This window comes from Narcine bancroftii, chromosome 2, assembly GCF_036971445.1.
Source record: "Narcine bancroftii isolate sNarBan1 chromosome 2, sNarBan1.hap1, whole genome shotgun sequence".
NCBI classification, from domain to species: Eukaryota; Metazoa; Chordata; class Chondrichthyes; order Torpediniformes; family Narcinidae; genus Narcine; species Narcine bancroftii.
In genome coordinates, this window is record NC_091470.1 from 87,997,283 (window position 1) to 88,022,607 (window position 25,325).

General features: G+C 41.7%; 1 protein-coding gene across 1 annotated transcript; it reads left to right on the forward strand.

Annotated features, from left to right (window-relative positions):
• The first annotated feature begins 1,594 nt into the window (after positions 1–1,594).
• churc1 (churchill domain containing 1) lies at positions 1,595–18,587 on the forward strand. The gene is made up of 5 exons (XM_069915506.1): positions 1,595–1,980; positions 3,137–3,224; positions 14,253–14,388; positions 15,761–15,831; positions 18,389–18,587. The coding sequence occupies exons 1-5, from the start codon at positions 1,595–1,597 to the stop codon at positions 18,479–18,481; spliced, it is 774 nt and encodes a 257-aa protein (XP_069771607.1). The 3' UTR covers positions 18,482–18,587.
• The last annotated feature ends 6,738 nt before the right edge of the window (positions 18,588–25,325 follow it).

Genomic DNA, 25,325 nt, shown 5'->3' on the forward strand with positions numbered 1-25,325 from the left:
TGGAGACCCCTAATTTAAGAGCTGGCAGAAATGTCTTAACACTTTATATGAACATGGAAGTTTATTGTAATACATATCAGTATAATGTACAGATGCACCAAAATTCTTCCTTGCTGCAGCCACACAACAGAACAAATGAAATCATCACAGTGTACCAGGAGCCAAAAAATATATAAATATAAAATGATAGATAAACAAATATTCACAGTGGTAGTTAGTGTTAAAAAAAAATTGTTCTAATAGTGAAGACATTTTTTGGTGTTCATAGGGTTAGGGTGGTATGGGGAGATTCATAGGCCTGATACTGGACTTAAGGCTTCAGTACCTTCTCTCTGACTACTCTTCCTTCAACAAAACAAACTCATCTCCAAACTTCATATTGGCCTCAGCATTCCCAACTGCAAATGGATCCATGACTTCCTGGCCTGCAGGCCCCAATCAATGAGGATTTGTGACAGTACTTTCTCCAATGATCATCCTCAACACTGGTGCATCACAAGGCTGCATACCCAGCCCCCAACTCTACTCCTTGAGCATCCAGGATTGAGCGGCCAACCACCGCTCCAACTCCTTCTATAAATTCACGGATGACACCATCATCATAGACAGAATCTCCAACAATGATAAATTGGAGAATGGAGATAGAGGAACTCATGGCTTGGTGTCAGGACAATAAATTCTCCCTCAGGGGCAACAAGACCAAAGAGTTGGTCCTAAACTTGAGAAGAGGCTTGGAGCTCTCTCCTTGGGGATCCAAATGGCGGCGCAGCCAGAGCCGCTGTTAAGACAGCGCTGGTGCGGGCCTGCGGGGAGTGGAGATGCAAGACTCCCGTGGGGTCCAACCACCTACTTCGGGGTCTGCGCTCAAGTTGGCAGTAACTATCAACCAGCAGCAGCCGCGAGGGGTTACAGACTCCGGGGAAGCGGAGGACTGGAGCAGGGCACCAGAGGATGGAAAGGGTTCTTGACCGTGTCGGAGGTTCAGATCTGGAGTTTGGGTTGCCAATCATTTGGTCTTCTCTGCGTGGCTGTGCAAACCCTGAAGGTGAATCTACTGACACTCCGTGACTCTGCGGGGCGGGCGGGGTGGGAGGGACACTTTTGCTTTTTTTTTCTGACTTTAGTTCTGCCAGTGGCAAATCTGTCTGTCTTCCAGCAGGTGAGGGTGGTGATAGTAGACTGCTTGGTCCCTAGGGGTATATATCTCCAGTGATCTGTCTCTGGTTGACCTCCCCTACAACCCAAACATTGCCACAATGGTCAAGAAAGTGCACCAGCACCTCCCCTTCGGCAGAAGTTGGAGGAAATTTAGCATCTCCTCATGACTTCTACAGGTGCACCATCCTGCCAGGATGGACACCGTGTGGGACGGGAACTGCTGTCCCCAGGACCTCAAGAAACCGCAGAGGGCTGTGAATGTGGCTCAGTCCGTCCACAATTCTCCTCCTCCCTCTCCATCTCTGTTAAAAATCCATCCTCCACCCCTGGGTTTTGGGAAGAAGACTCAGGACAACCAGATCATACAACCCCCCCCCCCACCACCACCTCCCCGGACTCAAGGGCAGTTTCTTTCCGGCTGTTATCAGATTCTTAAATGAGCCTCACGTCTTTGCTCCGGACCAACCAGTCTCTGCCTGCACTTGTCCCTTGCACTGGGTCTGAGACGTGTCAAGGGTTTGCTGGCAGAGTAACCTCCCCCACTGCTGCTCGACTGGAAGGGGGCCGCCAGGATGCTGCATTACCTGAGGCAACACGTGATGTCTCCTCACCTTGCGCCGTTGCTGACCTGCCCAGCGCTGAAGCTGCCCTCACCGGCGACGCGTCAACACCGGCCGGCTTGGGTCCCGCCACGGCCACGGCCACGGCGGACCCGCCAGTGAGGTCATCAGCCGGCGTCGTCGCTCCGCAGACGGAAGCTCGGGCCCGACGGAATCACTGGGGATGTGCGGCGACTGCGTTCAGAGGGAGTACCCCGACCGGGTGAGGGGGAGGGGGAGGAGGGAGAAGGGAGGAGGGGGGGTACCGTGACCGGGTGAGGGGGAGGGAGAGGAGGGGGGTACGCTGACCGGGTGAGGGGGAGGGAGAGGAGGGGGGTACCCTGACCGGGTGAGGGGGAGGGAGAGGAGGGGCGTACCCTGACCGGGTGAGGGGGAGGGAGAGGAGGGGGGTACCCTGACCGGGTGAGGGGGAGGGAGAGGAGGGGGGTACCCTGACCGGGTGAGGGGGAGGTACCCTGACCGGGTGAGGGGGAGGGAGAGGAGGGGGGTACCCTGACCGGGTGAGGGGGAGGGAGAGGAGGGGGGTACCCTGACCGGGTGAGGGAGAGGAGGGGGGTACCCTGACCGGGTGAGGGGGAGGGAGAGGAGGGGGGTACCCTGTCCGGGTGAGGTGGAGGGAGAGGAGGGGGGTACCCTGACCGGGTGAGGGGGAGGGAGAGGAGGGGGGTACCCTGACCGGGTGAGGGGGAGGGAGAGTAGGGGGGTACCCTGACCGGGTGAGGGGGAGGGAGAGGAGGGGCGTACCCTGACCGGGTGAGGGGGAGGGAGAGGAGGGGCGTACCCTGACCGGGTGAGGGGGAGGGAGAGGAGGGGCGTATCCTGACCGGGTGAGGGGGTTTGTCATTCCAAGGGAGTCTCTTGGCCCGGAGAGGGCTGTGGTAGTCATTCTAAGAGAGTACCCTGAAGCCTGTGGGCATGAGCTGGAGGGTTTTGGACTTGTCTGGACTGGGGCTTGGTGGTGGGATTGGTTTAATACATTACCTGTACACAGAGAGAGAAAACAGCTATGTTATTCCAGTGAAAGGATTGCAGCCACAATCACTCATTTAGTTTGATAATCATCCCATGGATTACTGGCAAAGTTTATTGGTTGTGATTGAGAGTTGTGCGTAATTTTTGATGTAAGCTTCATGACCAAATGCGTTGTCTTGGGCAGTCCCTTGGGAATGGAGTTGACTCACTTCCATCAGCTTTTGGGGGTAATGAAGAAAACACATAAAATACGAGGAACACAAAACAGTTTGAACTGCATCATGGAAAGAAAAGGAGAGGGAGGGTGTGACATTTGACACAGCCCCCAGAAGATCATTTCTTGCCCATCTATACCCCAGTTTATACAGTGTCTCCTTTTAATTCAGGGTCTCCAGACCTGGTAACATCGTTGTGAATCTTCCCTGCTTTGAAGAGATTCCTCGGGGTGGTATTTTTTTCAAGAAGGCTTTGAGTGTAAAATTGAGTATTTTCTTGTGTGTCTAATAATTGTTGTCTGTGACAGAGCTGGGAATATAGCATCCATTTTGGAAGTCTGATATCAGGTGTGGAAAGGATGTATTTTTAATGAATATGCAATGTTACTTTAAAACTATTTACTTTAAAAGCATCCTGAATCCATATGTGTGTAATTAGGACTTTGATGCTGGGTGTAAAGGTTAAAACCTTTTAAAACCTGTGTTTTGATAATTTTGTGACTATCCCTTTAAAGATAAATTGTTTTTGTGGTGTTAGCATACTTACTATGACATTATATGTTGTAATATCCAAGCTAACCAAGAGTTTTGTATCTTATTCGTCAGAAAACCATGGAAGATGTGTGAGATCAAAATACTTTGAATTAATTTTTATCACCTTATTTTATCTTATTTCGTGTTAATCATTTCTTACCATCTGATATTGTTATATCTTTAAATATAGCCGAATGCTTTGTTTATACATCGTTATGAAAACCTTGATGAGAAGTTATGCAAAATGGTTACATCAACTAATTAAAGGCTATGTAAAGCTGCAACTTTGAAGTTTGGTTTATTGGAGTCATAAGATTGTAATTCGGAATATTGAAGCTTACATTTCTTAGAAAATGACCTGTTTTGGAATTGAAAATTACTAGAACATGTAAAGTCTTGTCTACACTGGGGATATTGTTTTAATATTGGCTCCTGAATTCTTACAGTGGATTTGGAGTTTAGTAAGGTGAAAAGGTTGGTGGTACCTCTCCAGTGCCATGGCATGCCTGCAGGAGGTAGCCCAAGTTTCAGAAGCACCTGGATGGCAGGATCACTCTTGGCCAATGCCTGAATCAGTACCCATTGTTGTCATTTGCTCCAATAATGAACTTTTATACTTGAAGTTCCATTTTTGACGAAGGCATCTGTAAAGTGAGGTGGTGTCACACTATGGCTCTCTGCCTCAATATGAAGTGGAAATCCAGTCTCCTGCATTTAATTAACATTAAGATCTGAAAAGATAGGAACTGATAGAGCTTGAAAGAATTGCCAGAAGGTTGCTAGAAAAGAACTGAAGAAGTTTAAATTTAATTTTTTTTTAAAGACATACAGCATGGTAACAGGCTATTTCAATCATAAGTCTGTGTCCCCAATTAACCAACACCCCTGGCATGTTTCGAACTATGGGAGGAAACCTGAGCCACCAGGGGAAAAAAACAAACATGGGGAGACCGTATAAACTCCTTACAGACAGCACGGGATTCGAACCCAAATTGCTGCCACTGTAAAGGCATTGTACTAACCACAATGCCAACCTTGCTGCCCCAAGAAAGGACTTGGGAGAGCTAGAAGAGCCCATGAGAAGGCTGTGGCGTGCAGAAAATTGCAAGGCATTCTATAAGTATGTGAAGAACTAGAGGATAAGTCATTTGAAGATAGGACCCATCAGGGACGACGGTGGAAATGGAGTTCGGCGGAGGTAGTGGGGAGGTGTAAAACGAATACTTTGCTTCAGTATTCACAAAAGAAAGGGAACTTGACAATTCTGAGGATAACTTAAAGCAGATTGAAACACTTGAGCACATTGACAATAAGAAAGAGGATGTGCTGGAGTGTTTGGAAAGCATGTTAAGTCAACAGGTCTAGTCTAAATTTACTCAAGCCTATTGTGGGAAGCGAGGGAGGAGATCGCTAAGCCACTGGCGATGATCTTTCCATCAGGAGAAGTACCTGAGGATTGGAGGGTTGCAAATGTTGTTCCCCTGGTCAAGAAAGGAAGTAAAGTTAACCCAGGAAATTATATAGCAGTGAGTCTTCAGTGCTGGTGAGCTGATGGACAAGATCCTGACAGATGGGATTTACAAACATTTAGAGAGACCTAATCTGATTAGGAATAGTCAGCATGGCTTCATCAGGGGAAGGTCAAATCTTACAAGTCTGATTGAATTCTTTGATGACGTACCAAAGCATATTGATGAAAGTAGAGGAGTGTATGTAGTGTATATGGATTTCAGAAAGGCATTTGATAAGGAGACATGGAATCCAAGGAGGCCTTGCTTTGTGGAAGCAGCAACAGTTCTGCAGGGGTCATTTACTGCAGCTATTCTCAGTACATTTTTAAAAAAAAAAAGCCTTGTTTTACTTTTACTTCACGTAACTTAAATATTTTTATGTAGTTGGTTGGAGAGAAGTACGGAAGAAACTAAACCTTGACTGCTTCGCAGGAAAGGGGGCCCGTACACTTTGAGCAGAGTCCCAAGGACGCCATAGCCAAAATAAAAACCAGATTGAGATCTACTGCATGCGGTGCTCCAGATTTGACCTCCTCTAGATCGGAGAGACTGGATGCAGACTGGCAGATCGTTCTGTTGAGCACCTTCGCTCTGACCGTTTCAATAACAGGAACCTCCTACTGGCTAACCATTTCAATTCTTTACCCCATCCCTCCCCAACAATGTCTGTTCATGGCTTCATGCACTGCCAAACCGAGGCTGGCTGCAAATTGGAGGAACAGCACCTAATATTCCAACCGGACAGCATTAACATCAACTTCTCCACTTTCCATTAGGCCCCTCCCCTAACACTCTTTCCCTTTTCCTATCCGACTGTCTCCTCCAGGTCTTTGAATTAATAGTTTTACCATATAACTAATAACAATTACAGCACAGAAAAGACCAGTTCGGTCCTTCGAGTCCATGCCACACACCTTCTCTCACCTAGTCCCAATGACCTGCACCCATCCCATAACCTCCCATACCCCTCTCATCCATATACCTATCTAACTTTTCCTTAAATGTTAAAATTGAAACCACATCTACCATTTTGGCCGGAGGCTTATTCTACACTCCCACCACCCTCTGAATGAAGAAATTCCCCCTCCTGTTTCCCCTGTACTTTTCCGCCTTCAATCTCAATCCATGTCCTCTTGTTTGAATCTCCCCCACTCTCAATGAAAAAAGCCTATCCACGTTGACTCTATCTGTCCCCCTCATAATTTGAAATACCTCTATCAAATCACCCCTCAATCTTCTACACTCCAAGGAATAAAGTCCCAGCCTGTTTAACCTTTCCCTGTAACTCAAACCCTGAAACCCAGGCAACATTCTTGTAAATCTCCTCTGGACTCTCTCCATTTTGTTGATGGCCTTCCTATAATTTGGCAACCAAAACTGCACATAATATTCTAAATTTGACCTCCTGTACTCAAAACTCTGATTTATCAAGGACAACATACCAAATGCTTTTTACACCACCCTATCTACAGGTGATTCCACTTTCAGGGAATTACGTAACAGAATTCCTAAATCCCTTTGTTCTATTGCACTCCTCAATTGTCCATCATTTAACATGTGTTAACCTTTGCTGATTAGTCCTACCAAACTGTAGCACCTCACACTTATCAGTATTAAACTTTGTCTGCCATATTTTAGCCCACTCTTCTAACTGGCCTATTTCCCACTGAAAGCTTTGATAACCTTCTTCACTGTCCACAACAACACCAATCTTCGTATCATCTACATACTTACTAATCCAATTTACCACACTATCATTCAGATCATTAATATATATGACAAACAACAATGAACCCAGTTCTGATCCCTGAGGCACTCCACTAGTCACTGGCCTCAAAGTTGACAAACAGTTTTCCACCACTACTCTCTGGCATCTGCCATCTAATTATTGTTGAATCTATTTCACTCCTTCAACATTAATACCTAATGATTGAACCTTCCTAACTAACCTCTTATGTGGAACCTCATCAAAGGCCTTACTAAAGTCCATATAGGCAACATCCACAGCCTTCCCTTTTTTTGTAACCTCCTCAAAAATTCTATAAGATTTGTTAAACGTGATCTACCACACACAAAACAACGTTGACTACTCCTAATCAGTCCCTGGTTATCCAAATAATTGTATATTCCATTCCTAAGAACACTCTCCATCCATTTACCTACCATCGACATCAGATTCACAGGCCAATAATTACCCAGATTACGAGGTACCCTCCAGTCCTCCAGCACCTCCCCAGTGGCTAATGACATTTTAAATATTTCTGTCAGAGCCCCTGCTATTTCTACACTAACCTCCCTCAAAGTCCTTGGGAATATCTTGTCAGGACCCAGAGATTTATCCACCTTTATTCTCTTTAAAATATCCAAAACTGCATCCTCATTAATTTAACCTCACTTCTAGTATTGCTTACTTCACCTGGCTTAATATTCCTTTCCTTAGTGAATAATGAAGAAAATAAATCATTTAAAATTTCCCCCATCCCTTCTGATCCGCCCAATTTTATCCCTCACTATTACTTTTAATGTACCTGTAGCCTTTCTAATTTCTTTCTTAAGATTTTTTTTGCATTCTTTATATTTCTCGAGCACCTCATTTATTCCCTGCTGTCTATACCTATTTTACACATCCGTTGAACCAAATTCCCAATATCCCTGGAAAACCAAGGCTCCCTATATTTTCTAACCCAGTGGTTTTCAAACCTTTTTCTTTCCACCCACATACCACCTTAAGCAATCCCTTACTAATCACAGAGCACCAATGGCATAGGGAATACTTAAAATGGTATGTGAGTGGAAAGAAAAAGGTTGAGAACCACTGTTCTAACCTTTCCTTTAATCCTCACAGGGACATACTGTACTCTCAAAATTTCCCCTTTCAATATCCTCCATTTATTTGTTGTATCCTTCCCAGAAAAGATTCCAATCCACACCTTCTAAATCCTTGAAATTGGCCTTCTTCTGATCAAGAATCTTAACCTTAGGCCCAGCCCTATCCTTCTCCATAATTAACCTAAAACTAATAGTATTATGATCTCTAGATCCAAATTCTGTTACAGTGAGTTTGCTTACTTTGTTACAGTTGATTATTATGCACCATTTTTTTGTATGTATTCTTAATAAAAATCTTTTCCTCTTCATTTCGGAGAGCTACCCCTTCCCCCATCATCTCAACTATTTTTCTCTTCTGCCCTCCAAACCATATCCACTTCTGACTTATTGCCTGTTAGCTGGTGCTCCTCCCTCTGCCCCTTCTTCCCTCCTCTCCTTCCTCAACCGTTTTGTTTAGGCGCCTGCCTGCTTTCTGCTCATACCTTGATGAAGGGCTGAGGCAAAGTAGTGGTTGTATCCCTTTGTGTCCTGTAGATGCTGCAGGTCACACAGCATCTACAGGACACAAAGGGATATAACCATTATTAAGAGAGAAATGCAAACAAACATTGCCATACAAAAAATAAATATTCAATAATGAATAATGTGCAAACTAAGAATCCTTGAGTGAGCCTCTGATTGAGTTTGATGGTGGAGGAGTACCACCTGTTCCTGAACCTGGTGGCATGAGTCTTGTGGCACCTATACCTCTTTTGTGATGGCAGCAATGAGATCGGAGAATGTCTTGCATGGTGTGGATCCTTGATGATTACTGGTGCTCTCTGATAGATTTTCTTGATGGTGGGGAGAGGATTGACAGAGATGTACTAGGCTGTGTCCATTATCTTTAGCAGGGCTTTCTGCCTCGAGGTATTGGTGTCCCCATACCAGGCCTAGATGCAGCTGGTCAGCACACTTTCTCTAACCCATCTCTAGAAGTTTGCCAAGGTTTTCAATGTCATACCAAACCTGAGAACATAAGAGGCATTGATGTACCTTCTTCACGATGACATTTGTGTGTTGGGTCCGGAAAAGTTTCTCCAATATCGTGACTCCCAGGAATTTAAATTTTCTCACCTTTTTATAGACATACAGCATGATAACAGGCCATTTTGGCCCGTGAGCCCGCGCAGCCCAATTAAACCCAATCAACCCCACACCCCCGATACGTTTTGAACAATGGGAGGAAACCCACGCAGACACAGGGATAATGTACAGACTCCTTACAGACAGTGCAGGATTCGAACCCCAGTCCCGATCGCTGGAGCTGTAACAGCATTGTGCTAACTGCTGCACTAACTGTGCCACCCCTTCTCCACCTCTCATCCTCCAATGATCACTGGATCGTACACCTGTGGTTTCACTGGATCGTACACCTGTGGTTTCACTGGATCGTACACCTGTGGTTTCACTGGATCGTACACCTGTGGTTTCACTGGATCGTACACCTGTGGTTTCACTGGATCGTACACCTGTGGTTTCACTGGATCGTACACCTGTGGTTTCACTGGATCGTACACCTGTGGTTTCACTGGATCGTACACCTGTGGTTTCACTGGATCGTACACTTGTGGTTTTACCTTCCTGAAATCCACAATCATCTCCTTGGTTTTAGTGACATTGAATGTGAGGTTGTTGGTGCGCCATTTAGCCAAATTTTCAATATTCTTTATGCTGACTCATCGCCCATTTTTATACTGCGGCGATAACATCAGCAAATTTGTAGACGGTGTTATTGTTATAATGAGCCACACAGTCATAGGTGTAAAGTGAGTAGAGTAGGGGGCTAAATACACAGCCCTGTGATTCTCCCATACTGTTAGAGATTGTGGAGATGTTCTTACCAATCCTCACTCATTGTGGTCTGGATGTGAGGAGTCAAGGATCCAATTTTTACAATGGCTTATTCAAACCCAGGTCTTGGAGTTTGCTGATCGGTTTTGACAGGATGATAGTATTGAATTCTGATCTGTAGTTGATAAAGAGCATCCTGATGTATGTGTCTTTGCTGTCCAGGTGTTCCAGTGCCTTGTAGAGCACCAGTGAAATGGTATCTGTCATAGACCTTTTGCTACGATAGGCGAATTGGAATAGATCTATGTCATTACTGCTCAGGCAGGAGCTGATATGCTTCAACACCACCCTCTGAAAACACTTCATCACTGTGGATGTTAGTGCCACTGGTTACTAGTCATTTAAACAGGTTACCACACTCTTCTTGGGGACAGGTACGACTGAGCTCTTTTTGAAACAATTGGGTACCTTGCCCTGCCGAAGTGAGATGTTGAGGATATCTGTGAATACTTTGGCAAGTTGGTCAGCACAGGTTTTCAGTACTTGGGTGGGTTCTCTGAGGCAGTTGTTAGAGTAGGTTATTAGGTTGGCACCACACTATGGGCTGAAGGGCCTGTACTGTGGTGTAGATTTCTATGTTCTATACTGTGAAGGTGTTAAGTCCTGCCATGTTTGATTCTCTAGATATCAGTTTTCCGTTGCTATGAGCCCAAAGGACCCCAAAACCCAGCAGCAATAGACATTCACCAAGACAAGTAGTTACTTAAACAAAAGTTGTTTTTAATTATCTTTAAACATGAAAACAGAATCAAACTAAATTATCTCTATTAACTTATCTAACCCAAATTAACCCTCTTCTAATTCTAAGTGCACTTGTATGATGTGTGTGTAAATTTTAGAAAAGTTCTTTGGTTCACAGGCCAATCTCATTTCTCATTCTTCCAAGTTCTCTGGTTGCAGGCAATTCTTATAATGTGCATAGAATTTAACATGTATAAAGTCCACCAGGCTTTGGTGCTCGAAAGGTAAATATTTATCAGTCAGGAAGGTTCTTGAGGACTTGCAGAGAGAGGGATTTGTTGTTCCAGGATTTCTACAACTGAGGTACCACCATTAGTCACCTCAATGTCTTGCTGATGAAACTTGCCCCATCAGGGTTCTCCAGATGATAACCTCTTCCTTTCAGGCCATCACAAAGTTCCTTTCTGTTCCACTTATTCCAAGAGAAACATCAGACAGATAGCACTTCCAGCCATCTGCCACTCTGGAGCTTTCTGTTTCCAACAAGCTTCTCCTGCTTGTTTTAGCCATCATTCAGTGTCTCACACACACACACTGGCTGAGAGAGCTTGTTTCACCTCTCTCTCTCTCTCTCTCTCTCTCTCTCTCTCTCTCTCTCTCTCTCTCTCTCTCTCTCTCTGAGACTCCTAGAAAGCCCATGTGACTCTTCTCACTTGCCACAAAACCTGCACCTTCTTCAGCAAATTGCAGAAGTTCTCCTTCTTGGTCAAGCTGTTACCTTTAGGTAAAGAAAACCCCCAGGAGTGACCTTTCTGTGAGCACTTTGTAGAAAGGTCAGAAGTCTTGTAATCAGCCAAAGTGTCTCCATTCCAAAACAATAGTCTATTCATTTTATGACTTCATCTCAATTAGCACCTACTTGTGAAATGTGCATAGCATTCTCCATAGTTTCTGTAATGTCCACTGAATATGAATTCTTCAGTATTTCAAATAAGATCTGTTTTAAAATGTGTGTATGTATGTAACCTACTTTAATTTTACCAAATTCTCCCAATATTTATCTACTCCATTACACTGTGATCTGCAGATCATGCAGTCATGTAGATCACTGCAGTTCCTCATGATGAGTTTCTCTGTTAACCACCAATTGCTGATTCAGTAGTGGTTGGTTGAAGGAACCCAGGCTGGCATGAAGTATTTTGGAATTGATAATCGACCTATTTCTGCCTTGGCTCGTAGTAGTAACATTGCCACCACCTGGACATTGGAGGTTGGAATATACTAGATAGTTTGACCTTTTTTTGTTTATTCAGGTTCTTTTAAATACTTTTTAAAAAAAAAAAATGCATATTCATTTATTGGATGCAAGTATAAATTATAAAGTACATTCTTTTCATCTTGGGGATTAGCATTGATGTCCCTTGGAATAAGATGAGAGTATATGGTAGTTTAGCATCGTGAGCCACAACATAAAACTCTCCTTGATTCAGGATGAATTTATAATCTCACTCAGAAAATCATAAAGCTAGAAAGTGTAGGGGAGGGCCGAGGTGTGAAGCTTGTCACTATGCATTTGAATTACCATCAGGGCATTCATTTGGTAACTGGTTGACATAGACTTCAGAATATTTTATCTGAACACACGATCTGAGAATTAGAAATATTGTGTACTTCCCCATTCCTGCTAGGACGCTGTTTCATGAGCATGAAGGAAACTACTGGAAGGATAACCAAACCATTTGTTGAAAGAGGGGCTGGGTAGTTTTTCTGGTTTACATACACAAGTTGCAAGAATAATGATTGTTCTGATTAAACTTTCCTAGTACTGTCTCAGAATCTCTGATTGGTGTTTAAACCATCTGCTCCTGGACAGCACTTATTTTTCCAAGGTTCCGAGATTTCTTTATTTTCATGTAATAGTACAGAACGTGTACTATTACATGAAATTGCATTCTGCCTGCCGGAAGGCAAAGAGTTACTATCAGTATTGCCCTGTGCATCTTACTACGAGAGGAAGAGAAGCAAAAGAGAGTCACTGAGTGCCTATGGATTCACCTCCAGTACTCCTGCAGCCTCTGCAACTGCACAGACTCCTGTTTAATTGACCTCCAGATCCAAACCTCCGGCATGATCAGGAATCCTTCAGTGCCCAAGGCCCTGGTTCTCGTGAGCCAGTCTCCAGCAGCCTGTGTAGGTCCTCTGACTGCAAGTCGCCCGCAGCATGTGTTTAACCCTCAGCCATGGTCTGCTGCCATGGCCACTGGCCCGTCCCATCATCTTCTCTGCCTCTCCGACTGAATGGAAGGCGCTCTCCCCACTTCTGGTGCCTCGCGCCAGTCCGCTAACCTTCGTGGCTGCAGTTGAGCAAAGGCGCCGCCATCTTAGGCAAAGTCCCGCGGTTGCAGGATTTTTGTTCAAAAACACCGTCCGCTTCTCTAACAGGCTGTTTAATGCATATAAAGAGCCACCGACCGGTATGGGGATCAGGCGGTTGAACCTTTCAGGGCAACGTCACGTCTGCTCTCACAGCAATGCCGTTTTAAAAAAAGAGACTCTCCCTCTATTCCACCTGTGAATCCCTCAGTAGCAAAGTAAAATGACTGTATGCTACTTTTGTGGATGGTCTAGTCAAGATAATGGCAGGGGATAAATTGGACACCGTATATCTATTTTTATTTTTAATTAAATTGTTTTGTATTGTGATTGATTATGTAGGTTTTTTTAAGTTAGATTGAACAATATTTCTTGCAGGATCAGCAATCTTTTATTGGAAAGTAGGATGAGGCTGAGTAACTTTTTTTTGTGTGGCCTTGACACCGCGTCATTGCCAGAACGAATGTTAGAGGGGGGAAATTAGTGTTTTGGGGAGCACCCTTCAGCGCTCATAAATTTGCTCACAGGGAGGGGGTCCCGTTTCTATCATCCACTCCTCCGATGTAGGTGGCAAGTGCACTGCTTTTATTGTGTCAAGTGTCACTAGTCTCTTGCATTTTGAAAAATAATTCCTGGTCACCCTCTCTAGATATGCCTCATAAGTGGGAATGCAGTTTTGCTGGTAATACATAATCTTTTTGGAATTCATCCCTCTATAAAACCACAGATCTCTGGAATTCTGATACATCATTTCTTCTCTCAATTGTCTGCATATATTACACCCATTGATGTCTAGTTCCCTGTACCAAGAGCACTGCTTTTATGGCGTCAAGTGTCACTAGCCTCTTGCATTCTGAAAAATAATTCCTGGTCACCCTCTCTAGATATGCCTCATAAGTGGGAATGCAGTTTTGCTGGTAATACATAATACATAATCTTTTTGGAATTCATCTCTCTATAAAACCACAGATCTCTGGAATTCTGATACATCATTTCTTCTCTCAATTGTCTGCATATATTGCACCCATTGATGTCTAGTTCCCTGTACCCACGTTACAGATGTATCAGAATTAAGAATATTTATTTCTGCCAAATTTAGCTGTGCTTTCCTCTTTTGGATCAGCACCTGTAACTATGATGTGGCTCTGGAAAGTCTTTGAGCAAGGGCTTGTAATATAGTTTCTCCTCATTCCTTGCTGTCTCTGATTTGTTCTGTTCATATGATCTCCTGTGCTGCCTGTGAGTTCTCAAACTTTGGTGAGTTAAAGTGGTGAGTAGGTGTCATCATCCTCCTCTTGGTTCATCTTCTTGTAGCTGGTAGTGGAATGGAGTGACAGTGCCCTGAATGAGATCACTGGTGGAGAGATGTTTATGTTGCAAAGGTATTTTGCTGTGGCTGTTTTCTTGCAACAGTAAAGTTTATAAAATACCCTCTGTAAAGTGACTTTTGTTTTAACCCCAAATAGGGTAGCACATGCTTAGAGAATGGCTCCTATCTACTGAATTACATGGGTTGCGCTGAGTGCAGTAAAAGAGACTTTGTACTGATTACCAATCGAAGCCAAGAAGATGAAGATGGGGAAGAAATTGTTACATATGACCGTAAGTTCCTGACAATAAAGTCCAAGCTAGGAATGATGCATTGAAAAGGATGCATCTGAAATTGGCCACTGTGTAGCATTTAAACGCTGATGTTAAAGAGTACAAGAATTTTGCAGCAATGTCAAGACAACAGATTTCAGTAAATTAAATGACTGCCTTTTATAAATAAGATTCATATGAATGGGGAGAAATGTTTGCAATTTTTCTCTTCGTTAAGAAGTTTAGAATCCAGTGTACTCTTCCTGTACATCACAAACTAAAATAAATTGCTGAACTATACACCATCTCCATACATTTTTAAACAGCATTGTTTTACACTGCATATTTGAAAGCTAAATAATATTAACATAAAATATAGTGAAAATAAATCAAACTCGTCACACATGAAGTGCCAAATCTTCAGAGAATGTGACTGCTAATCAGCCTGTAATGAACTGAAAGCTTCCTTTCACGCACTGTTGTAACACTTAAAATAAAACTCATCGTTTGAGCTAATTTTCAAAAAACAAATTGTGACTGTTGCATGAGAATTTCAAATGCATGAAAACCAGATAATCAAGACTTTACAGTAATACGGCTGTTGTAGTTGATTGTCTGGATTTAATGATCCAGAGCATTGAAATTACAGAAATTGAAGGAATGTTGATTTATTCACCGCTGCTTGAATTGAGATGGTCCACAGCTTTAAGCTCTAGTATTTGTGTTCTCTATATTTTGAGGGCCCAAAGAACTAACAAGAATGACATTAACTAGTAGTCAAACAAGGAAGTCTGCAGATGCTGGGAATCGAGAGCAATGCACTGCAGAAATTTAGCAGGCCATACAGCATCCGTGAAAGTAAAGGGTAACCAACCTTTCGGGAGTTCAAAACCATTGTGATGACGTGTGATCTGCTGAGTTTCTCCAGCAGATTTGGGTATGACATTAACTACAATTTTTGTGGCAGACTTGTTTTTATTGTTTATAGAGGAGGGAGGGTAAAATTATTGACCATGAAATTGTAGAATACAATAGGATTATTTTCCTGTAATTGGTTTTGATTGCCACTCAGCAAGCACCGATTGATTGGGCAATAGCCATGAACAAGCCATCTGCATCATTTTTACTGAGTGAGAGTGCTCGATATGCCATCACCTGGGGAAAATAAATGGTTGAATAGAACCATAATTGTGATGTTCTCAGTAAGTAGTATGAAAAATATCCAGAGTACTTCCAAGGTACTAACTTCATTCTTAGGGTTTCAAATAACTGCCTTGTGCTTCACAAATGTACATTAAGATCCTTGTATATCATACCTGACTGCACTGCAAGAAAATTTCTGAATCAACTGTATTTGCATCATTCTCAATGTGTGTTCCATCATTTCTTCCAGACATATGTCAGAATTGCCACCACATTATAGCAAGACATGAGTACACCTTCACTGTCGTTGACGACTACCAGGTAAGAGCTTATCTCTGCTTTTTAAACCTTGTCAATTACAATATAATATTTATAGCAGCATTCCCACCACTAAAAAATTTGTTTGCAGAATGTGACATGTAATTCTGTTTCAGTGAGAGGAGGAAACTAAAAGAGCATAAAGGGGCCATGAGATGGGATGAAGGAGAAGCCCAAAAGATTCCATTCGTATACTAAGAGGCGATGGGTAACTAGTGAGAGAGCAGTTCACTTAAAGATCATTCATGTGTGGAGCCACGAGAAATGAGCAGAATCTTAAATGAACACTTATTTGCATTTACCATGGGGAAGGAAATGGAGAGAGAGAGTTCAAGGGAGGGAACAATGACATCTTGGAACATAACGACATTGCAAAGGAGGAGGTCTTGAGGTGCATAAAGGTGGATAATTCCATGTGGACTGACGAGGTGTATCCTAGGATGTTATGGGAAGCAATGCAGGAGATTGCTGGCATCTTGACAGAGATTTTTGTCACTTTGTAAGTGAAGCTCCAGATGACTGGAGGATGGCTCATGTTGTGCCTTTATTTAAGAAGGCCAGCAGAGATGAGCCTGGTGGAAAAGATACGGGAAGGGATTCTTGAGGATTTGTATGCATTTGGAAGGATGAAGATTGATTAGTGATAGTCAACATGGCTTTGTGTGGGGCAAATCATATTCCAGGAATTTGATTGAATCTTTTGAAGTGATGACCATAAGGATTGATGAAGCTAGGGCAATGAATGTGTACATGGACCTTGGCAAGGCCTTTGTCATGGTAGGCTGGTCTGAAGGTGGAACACGAGGGACTCCGAGAAAGCTAACAAATTAGCAACAAAATTGTGTGGATGGTAGTGGAGGCCTTTGACCAGTGGTGTGCTGTTGTACTTGGTGTTCACTGTTGTTTGTCTTCTATATTCATGATTTGGTTGAGAGTTGTAGGTGGCTTGACAAGTAACTTAGCACATAACACCAAAATTGGCAATACAGTTGTCAGTGAAGAAGGTTATCCAAGGTTGCTGTGGAAGTAGTTAATAAGGTGTATGGTTTGTTGGCCTTATTTGGGGGATTGCATTCAAGAGGCACGAGATACTGGTGCAGCTCTGGTTAGGCCACACAAGGAGCAGTGCTTTCAGTTATCGCCTCATAACAGGAAAGTTATAGGTGCTTCAGAGAATATGCAAAAGAGATTTGCAAGAGGGTTACCTGGATTGTAGAAAGGCCTTTCTCTTTGGAGTGATGAAAGGTGAATTTATAGAGTTATGAGATTATGAGGGACTTAGATAGGATAGACAGCCAGCGCCTTTTTCCAGGGAAACAATAGAAAATTCCAGAAGACGTCTGTTTAAGGTGAGTGGAGGAAAGTTTAGGGAGTTGCCAGGAATGCATTGCTGGGAGTGGTGGTGGAGGCTGGAATAGGAATATTCAAAAGTCTGTAAGACAGGTGCCATCTTGGACCAGGTGTCTGGACTAAATTTCTACCACCCAGTGCCAATGATGTCTATGTTCATCAAGTGTTCTGACGATCTGTCCTGGTGCCTCCATGTTGATGCAATCATGAAGAAGCTTCACCAGTTTGAAGAGATTTGGTATGTCTCCAAAGACTCAAAATTTTGTACGGGTGTACCATGGAGAGCATTCTGTCTGCTTACATCACTGCCTGGTATGTTGGTGCCAATGCACAGGACAGGAAAAGGCTGCAAAGGGTTGTTATTTCTGTGTGGAGTTCTGTGTGCAGTTCTGGTCGCCTAATTATAGGAAGGATATAAACAGAGTGGAGAGAGTGCAGAGAAGGTTTACCAGAATGTTGCCTGGGTTTAAGCATCTGGAGTATGGGGAGAGATTGGACAGATTGGGTCTTTATTCTTTGGAGCGTAGAAGGTTGAGAGGGGATTTGATAGAAGTATTTAAGATTATGAAAGGGATAGACAGAGTGGATGTGGATAGACTATTTCCGTTAAGAGGAGGAAAGATTAAAACAAGAGGACATGAGTTAAGAATTAAGGGGCAGAGGTTTAGAGGTAACATGAGGGGGATCTTCTTTACTAAGAGAGTGGTAGCTGTGTGGAATGATCTTCCGGGAGAAATAGTGGCGGCGGAGTCAATTGTATTATTTAAGAAAAGGTTGGACAGGTATATGGATGAGAGGAAGATGGAGGGTTATGGGCAATGTGCAGGGAGGTGGGATTAGAAAGGGGTGTTTGGTTCGGTGCGGACTAGAAGGGCCTAATGGCCTGTTTCCGTGCTGTAATTGTTATGATTATGATTATATGTTGGTTTTATTTGGAATTATCTAACCATTCCTGGCCTCTCATGTTTGTCAATTGCTATTAGTGATTTTCCAATGAGTTACCTTAGTATCCTTCAAATTAACTATATACCTTTCATTTCTTCTCTACCCTCCACTGCGCATCCCCCCGCCAACCTGGAGGGGCCCACTTATGGCTCGTTAGCATAAATTCAAGTAAACTTTTAGCCCAAAGACTACTTTAACAGTGAAAGGATTGTAGTGTCATTTTTGCTGAGATGATGTATTGAGCTTTTCTCCCTTTTTACTCCAGGAATACACCATGTTGTGTATGCTGTGTGGAAAAGCAGAAGACTCTATCAGTGTATTGCCAGATGATCCACGGCAAATGGCTCCTCTCTTCTGAAAGCTGTTTGGGTAGACAGCATGTTGGAGAAATAAATGAGAAACAGAAACTTCATCACAAACTTGTGACTAAAGGATGTTCCTTGAATAAACCTTTCCCAATTTTTTTTTGTTGTTTTTTTTTTTTTTTTAAATTTTTTATTTTTCACACCATAAATCACAATAGCCATGATATACACTTTTTCTTTTTTTGTTGTTTTTATTGATGTGCATTTATCAGTATTGATTTGCATCTGTACTGATTTAAACTGCTGGCTTTACTGCCTAATGTAAACTTGCACTATCTTCTGAGTGCAACCAATTGCACACATTCTAGGAAAGGAGATGAACAATGATTCAGCTTTTATTCCCTTTTATGGCGAATACCAATTTGTACTCGAATGTGTACAGTTCTCTTTGCTTCCTCAGGAGGCTGACCACTTTGCCTTTGGAATTGACTTCTTTTTCAACATTTTTATTGGATTTTACAGAAATAATACATAAGTAGAAGCTATTAATCAAAGGTAATATATAAAAAGAAATATACAGAAAAAAAATAATTCTACGAAAAATAAAATGATTATATATCAAACAATTATAACATGTGGCAAATTGCAAAAGATTTTTAAAAAGTCAGTACAAATTCTACCCCCTCGCCTTTTAAAATTATTTGGTAAGTACATATAATTTCTCGTCCATTAAAAGAAACCACAAACTCTCAAAACAAGATCCAAGTGATCTTATAATTTACAAAAATAATAAAAGGACCCACGAACTTAAAAAGTTTAAATCCATTACACAGAACATCTGATTTTTTTCCCCCCAAAATTAGACATGCCATCATATCAGATAGCCATTGAATATGAGAAGGAGGGACAGCATCTTTCCATGTCAGTCTTTGAAACCAATTTCTAATGAGATCCACAAACAATTTTTTTAAATCTCTAGCTACGTGAGCAGGGGTGTTAGGCAAAGTTTGTTCTAGAGGCAGGATTCGGACAACGAAAAACACCAAAGTTCATGACAAGACATTCTGATTCTGAGGATTTGGTGCAAAACTAATAGATTCCTGCTGCATCTTTTTTTTAATCATTATTAATTCATTTTTGGAATGTGGAAGTTGCCAACAACAATGGCATCTGTTGTCCATTACAGTTCCCCCAATCGATGAGGCAGAAAAGAGCACAGGCAGTGCTGAGGTCGAGTACAAGCCAGGGAAGGATGGAAATTATTCTTTTCTGAAGGATGCCAGTGAACCAGATACATTCTTGCAATGATCGATTGGAGTTGTAAAGCTCTTTAGAATTTGAAACATAATGGCCTGGCTGCATCCTCAAACCAATGCAGATCAATGGGCTGGAGTTTTTGCAGACTTTTTCCAAACCTTTTGTTGCTACAGGCCGACGTCCCCACCTGCTTCAAAAGGATATTCATCACACTGGTGCCCAAGAGGATGGCATTTGTGTTTACCATGATGAAGTGCTCTGAGAGGTCTGATATGAAGCAAAACATTTCCTGTTTGCACCCAGTTTAATTATATCCATTGGCACTACATGTCAAAGGGAGATGCCTCTGAGTTAGATCATCTAGAGCAGCCATTCTTTATGGGGGCCACACCACCCTCAAGTAATAGCTTTTTCTTTTCACTTCATGTAACATAAACATTTTTAATGTAGTCAATAGGAGAGAAGTATGGAAGAAACCAAAACTTGACAGCTTCACAAGGAAGGGGCCCATAAACAGAGTGCTAAGGGGGCCATAGCCAAAATAAAATTGAGAATAACTGATCTAGAGCACAAAAATGCCCGAGTCAGAGGATGGTGAATTTGGAATTGGTGTGGAGGACAAGTCATTGGGTATATTTAAAGCAGAGGTTGATGGGTTCTTGATTAGTAAGGTCATCAAAGGTGAATGGGGAGAAGGCATGAGAATGGGGTTGAGAAGGAAAAATACATCAGCCACGATTCGAATCTCCTAATTCTGCTCTTGCGTCAAATTATATAAAGTCTTGGTTTAAATTGTAATAAAGTCCCAACAAAACAGTTGGTTTTAGATTAATTATGTTTATGGATATTTCCCTTTCCTTGAAGCTAAATTGACTGTTGTACCAGTGAAGGAGAACATTTATCTTGCTCTTTAAAAAGAGGATGTGAAAGTTGTGTAGGGAAAAAAAATTACCTGTATGTCTGCTTGAATAAATGTCTTTAATTGATGGTTTCAATATGCGTTGTGTCTTTCAGAGGAAATTTTAGTTTCCAGATAAAGATAACCTGATGGCATGTCTTGGGCTGTCACCTGCTAGGAATGTATTCCCTTGTATTCCATTTAGCTAGCAAATGAGGTACAATGTTTGTTATCTTCTGATAGATAGCATTGATTCACTCTGAACCATCCAATCTGTTAACTTTTGGATTTGATACTAAAATTAAACTAGCATACTATTTAAATTATGGCCAATCAATGCAGTATTGCTGTATGTTGAATCACGAGCTTTTAACTGGGGCAATTGCAAAACATTTTAAAATGGATTTGCAAAACAAGGGTGGCAGTTTTTCTTGGTTTTTATTGGACAAAGAAATTTCCAAGATATTTAGATAAATCTCATTACTGCAGCAGCTGATGCAAATGGTACCTAAATGGTTGTTAAACATGCACCAGACAACTGTCCTAAGTTCTACCTTGGTTATAGCTAGTCCTTGTTACTTGTAAAGTAAGCCATAAAGTAAATTGAAGCAATATTTGCTTGCATCAGCCAAAGCACCAAGATAAAGCAATGCATATTCTGAATCACAATATTTGACACTTCTGGTTTTGCTTTTTAAAGGGTTGATTTCCTTTAGAATGGTCCATAGTGGACAGAGAACACAGTTACCTCTGTAGGTCATCAGGAGACTGATGATTTGTCATTCACCTGGCCTCTTGAACTGTTTTCAGCTCATTTTGACTGCCATAAAGATTAAACATTTGAAATTAAATTTAGTTTGGAATTGAAAGCAAGTCCAGTAGCCAAGAGGTTGTTTTGATTCCCAAGATAAATGTCTTCACTCCATATTGTCCTTCATTGGCACTTGTTTGTTATCCACTACTTAGTTGATGTAATTTGCTAAATTCTATTTGTCAGTATATTTAACATCACAGTTTGGAAAAAAAAACATTTATGGGGCTTTAATGTCTTCATGGGATGTGTAAATGCAATTAAGGCAGCAAACTCAAAGTGCTGGAGGAGCTCAACAGGTCAGGCAGCATCTGTGGAAAGCAAAAGAGTTGACATTTCAGACTAAAAATCCTTCATGTTTCTTTCTATCCCTGATGAAGGATTTACGGCTCAAAATGTCAACTGTCTATTGTCTTCCATGGATGGTGCTTGACCCACGGAGTTTCAACACTCTGCATTGCTCCATTTTTCGAGCATCTGCAGTCTCTTGTTTACTTCCATTTTGCTGCTCTATTGCGGTCTCTTCAAAGGATGTCACCCTGATGAAGTTTTACACTTCTCTTCACAGGAAGTCCTGTGAGAGCCTCCCTCATGCTTCCCCTCAGTAATCTCTGCTGCTCGCAAGCTCTAAGATCATGTGATCACAGATTTTCACAGATTTTCACAGCCATCTGCTACCTACCACCTGCCATCCTGAGTTCCCACATTTCTATGGACATGTTTGGTTCTTGCTTTACCCGATGAAGGGTTGTGGCTCAAAACGCTGACTGTCTATTGCTTCCATGGATACTGCCTGACCTTCTGAGTCAGGACCTGCAGACTTCCTGCTTACCTTGCTATCAAGACAGGTGTTTATTGCTGATTCTAATTTCCCCTTAAGCTGGTGACATCTTCAACTGGAAGAGCTGCTATTCTTCATTGTTGATAGATAATTAATTCCAGAATTTTTACTTGGACAACAATGAAGGAACAATAATGCATTTCCAGATCAGAGTGGAACATGAAATAAACCCATTAAGTCTTGGGTTTGGAGGGCAATGTTGAGCAAGCTTTTGAGATGGGTGAAACAGCGTAGTGGGTAGCACAACGCCATTACAGTGCCAGCAATTGTGACTGGGATTCGAATCCCACGCTGTCTGTAAGGAGTTTGTATGTTCTCCCGTGTCTGGGTAGGTTTTCCCCAGGGACTCCTGTTTCCTCCCACCATTCAAAATGTATGAGGGAGGGGTGTTGTAGGTTCATTGGGTGTAAATTGGACGGCATGGGGCGAAATGGCCTGTTACTGTGCTGTTTGTCGAAATTAAATGTCTTATTCCCTCAGGAAGTGTACATTGAAGCTTCGCTGGATGGAATGAATGTTTAGATCAATGGTTCTCAACCTTTTTTTTCCCACTCACATACCCCTATGCCATATGTGCTCTGTGATTAGTAAGGGATTGCTTAAGGTGGTATGTGAGTGGGAAGAAAAAGTTTGAAAACCACTGTTTTAATCATACCTAATTGGCTCATTACGTGCAGGGTTTCACAACTCCAATGGAAATGGGCCAATGACAATTTTTCTCAAGTAAAATATTTCAGTAACAATTGGGTCTAGAGCAGTAATTCTCAACCTTTCTTTCCTACTCACATCCCACCTTAAGCAATCACGGAGCACATATGGCAAAGGGATTACTTAAAATGGTATGTCAGAGAGCTAGTTGCTGATCACCTTGAACCCCTTTTGAACTCCTTTTATACCTTTCTGTAGTTGTACCTTATCCCCATTATTATCAACATATCCATTCACATTACACTTACATTGTATTCTCTTCAGTCATATTTCTCCACAATTATCTTTCAGTTATCTTTCAAACTTCATTCAACTTATCGTGTTATGCCACAGTTATCTTTCTGTTGCTGGACATCTTGCTGCAGGGTAGAGCTTTCATGATCTTCAAAGACTGGCGTAATGCACTTTCGTGATCTTCAAAGATTGCTATACAAAAGGTTGTTACACAAGAGTTGTGGTTAATGAGCATTCATGGTTTCAAAGATTGGGGTAATGAGCTTTTCAAAAATTGCTATACAAAGGTCGTTACACAAGACAAACTAAAGCAAACAATGTATAAACAATATGTTACTCAAGCTGACTACAGCAAACACTTACAAAATATAAGCAAAACATTACTCATATTTTCCATAATCACTGATGCTGTAAAAGGTGTTGCACTAACCGCTATGCCAGCCATGCATAATTTTGAATAATTGGTCACATTTTTAATCGCATGGTTAATTTTCATGTTCTCATTTGCAGAGTTAATACATTCAATGTTCCAATGAGATCTCTGTTGGCAGCCCATGGGGCAACAGCTTCTATTAGCTACTCCTAACCTTTTTAATTTTTCCAGCTTCCATACCTTTCCCCCCCAGTTATTTTTTCCTTTTGATTATATTCTTTTTAAGTAAGTTTAATATGGCTGCACGAGGAGCTAAGGCTAGGAAAAAAAAGAAACCTTCACTATTGGAGAATCGACCTCCACTACTCTGAAATATTAATGGCCTGAGGAAGGATGTTAAAGAATCTAAAAATGATGGAAAAGATATCAAAGCATCTATTGCTCAGGTGGCCAATAAACTAGAAGAGTTACAGACTTATTGAAATTCGCGATACCAAAATTAAGGATCCAGATACTATAGCTGAATTTCTGGAAGCCCAACTTCAAGACTTACAACAAGATAATACTGTGCTAAACAGATTTTTTTAAAACTTTATTTATTCGTTCAAGAAACAAATAATATATGACATATACAGCAATTAAACATGAACATGAACATTTATATATATATATATATGTAAAAAAAGAAAAGAAAGAGAGAAACCCCCCCCCCTTCAGCCAATTCTCCTAAGGAGAGCCATAAAAAAAGAAAAAAGAAAGGATATTAAAAAGTTAAATATACATATTAAAATCTAAATGTAAATTGAAATGTAAATATTCTGAATATAACAGCCACATTAATAAAAAAATAATTATCATGTGAAACATATGTAATTTTTTCCATTATTAAACAATATTTGATCTCATTATGCCATCTATTAATATCAATCAGACTTGTATCTTTCCACGTACTAGCAATACATTCTTTCGCTACGGATAAAGCTAAATATACAAAAGCAAGCTGAAACTTATTTATTGCCAAGCCTTTCAGAGGTTGCAAACTACCCAACAAAAATACTGTTGGATCTAAAACTATTTTAATCTTATACAGATATTCTAAAAACGATTGAATTTTCTTCCAAAAAGATTGTATACATGACCAAACAGCATGAAAAAAAGTCCCAACCATATCACCACATCTAAAACACAAATCTGATTCATGAAAAAAGGTCAATGGCAATGAGCCTGGCAGAATAATGCAAAAGAAAAGGAAAAGGAGAAATGCAATAGTTATTGGGGACTCCATTGTCAGGGGTACAGACAGGAGGTTCTGTGAGCCAGATAAGTATACCCGCATGGTGTGCTGCCTCCCTGGTGCAAGGGTACGAGATATCACAAATCGGGTTCAAAATATTCTGAGAGGAGAGGGAGAGCAGCCTGATGTCTTGGTACATGTGGGTACAAACGACATTGACAAGAAAAGGGAGGAGGTAATGAAAAGGGATTACAGTGAGCTGGGACGAAAGCTGAAAGACAGGAACGCTAGGGTGGTGATCTCAGGATTACTACCTGTTCCAAATCCAAGTGATGAAAATAATGTAAGGATAAGGAAAATGAACGTGTGGCTGAGGTGCTGGTGTACAAGGCAAGGATTTGACTTCTTGGATCATTGGGATCTCTTTTGGGGAAGGCATGATCTTTACAAGAGGGACGGGTTGCACCTAAATCCAAAAGGTGTCAACATTTTGGCAAGTATGTTTGGTACAGCAGTGGGGCAAGGTTTAAACTAATTTGGC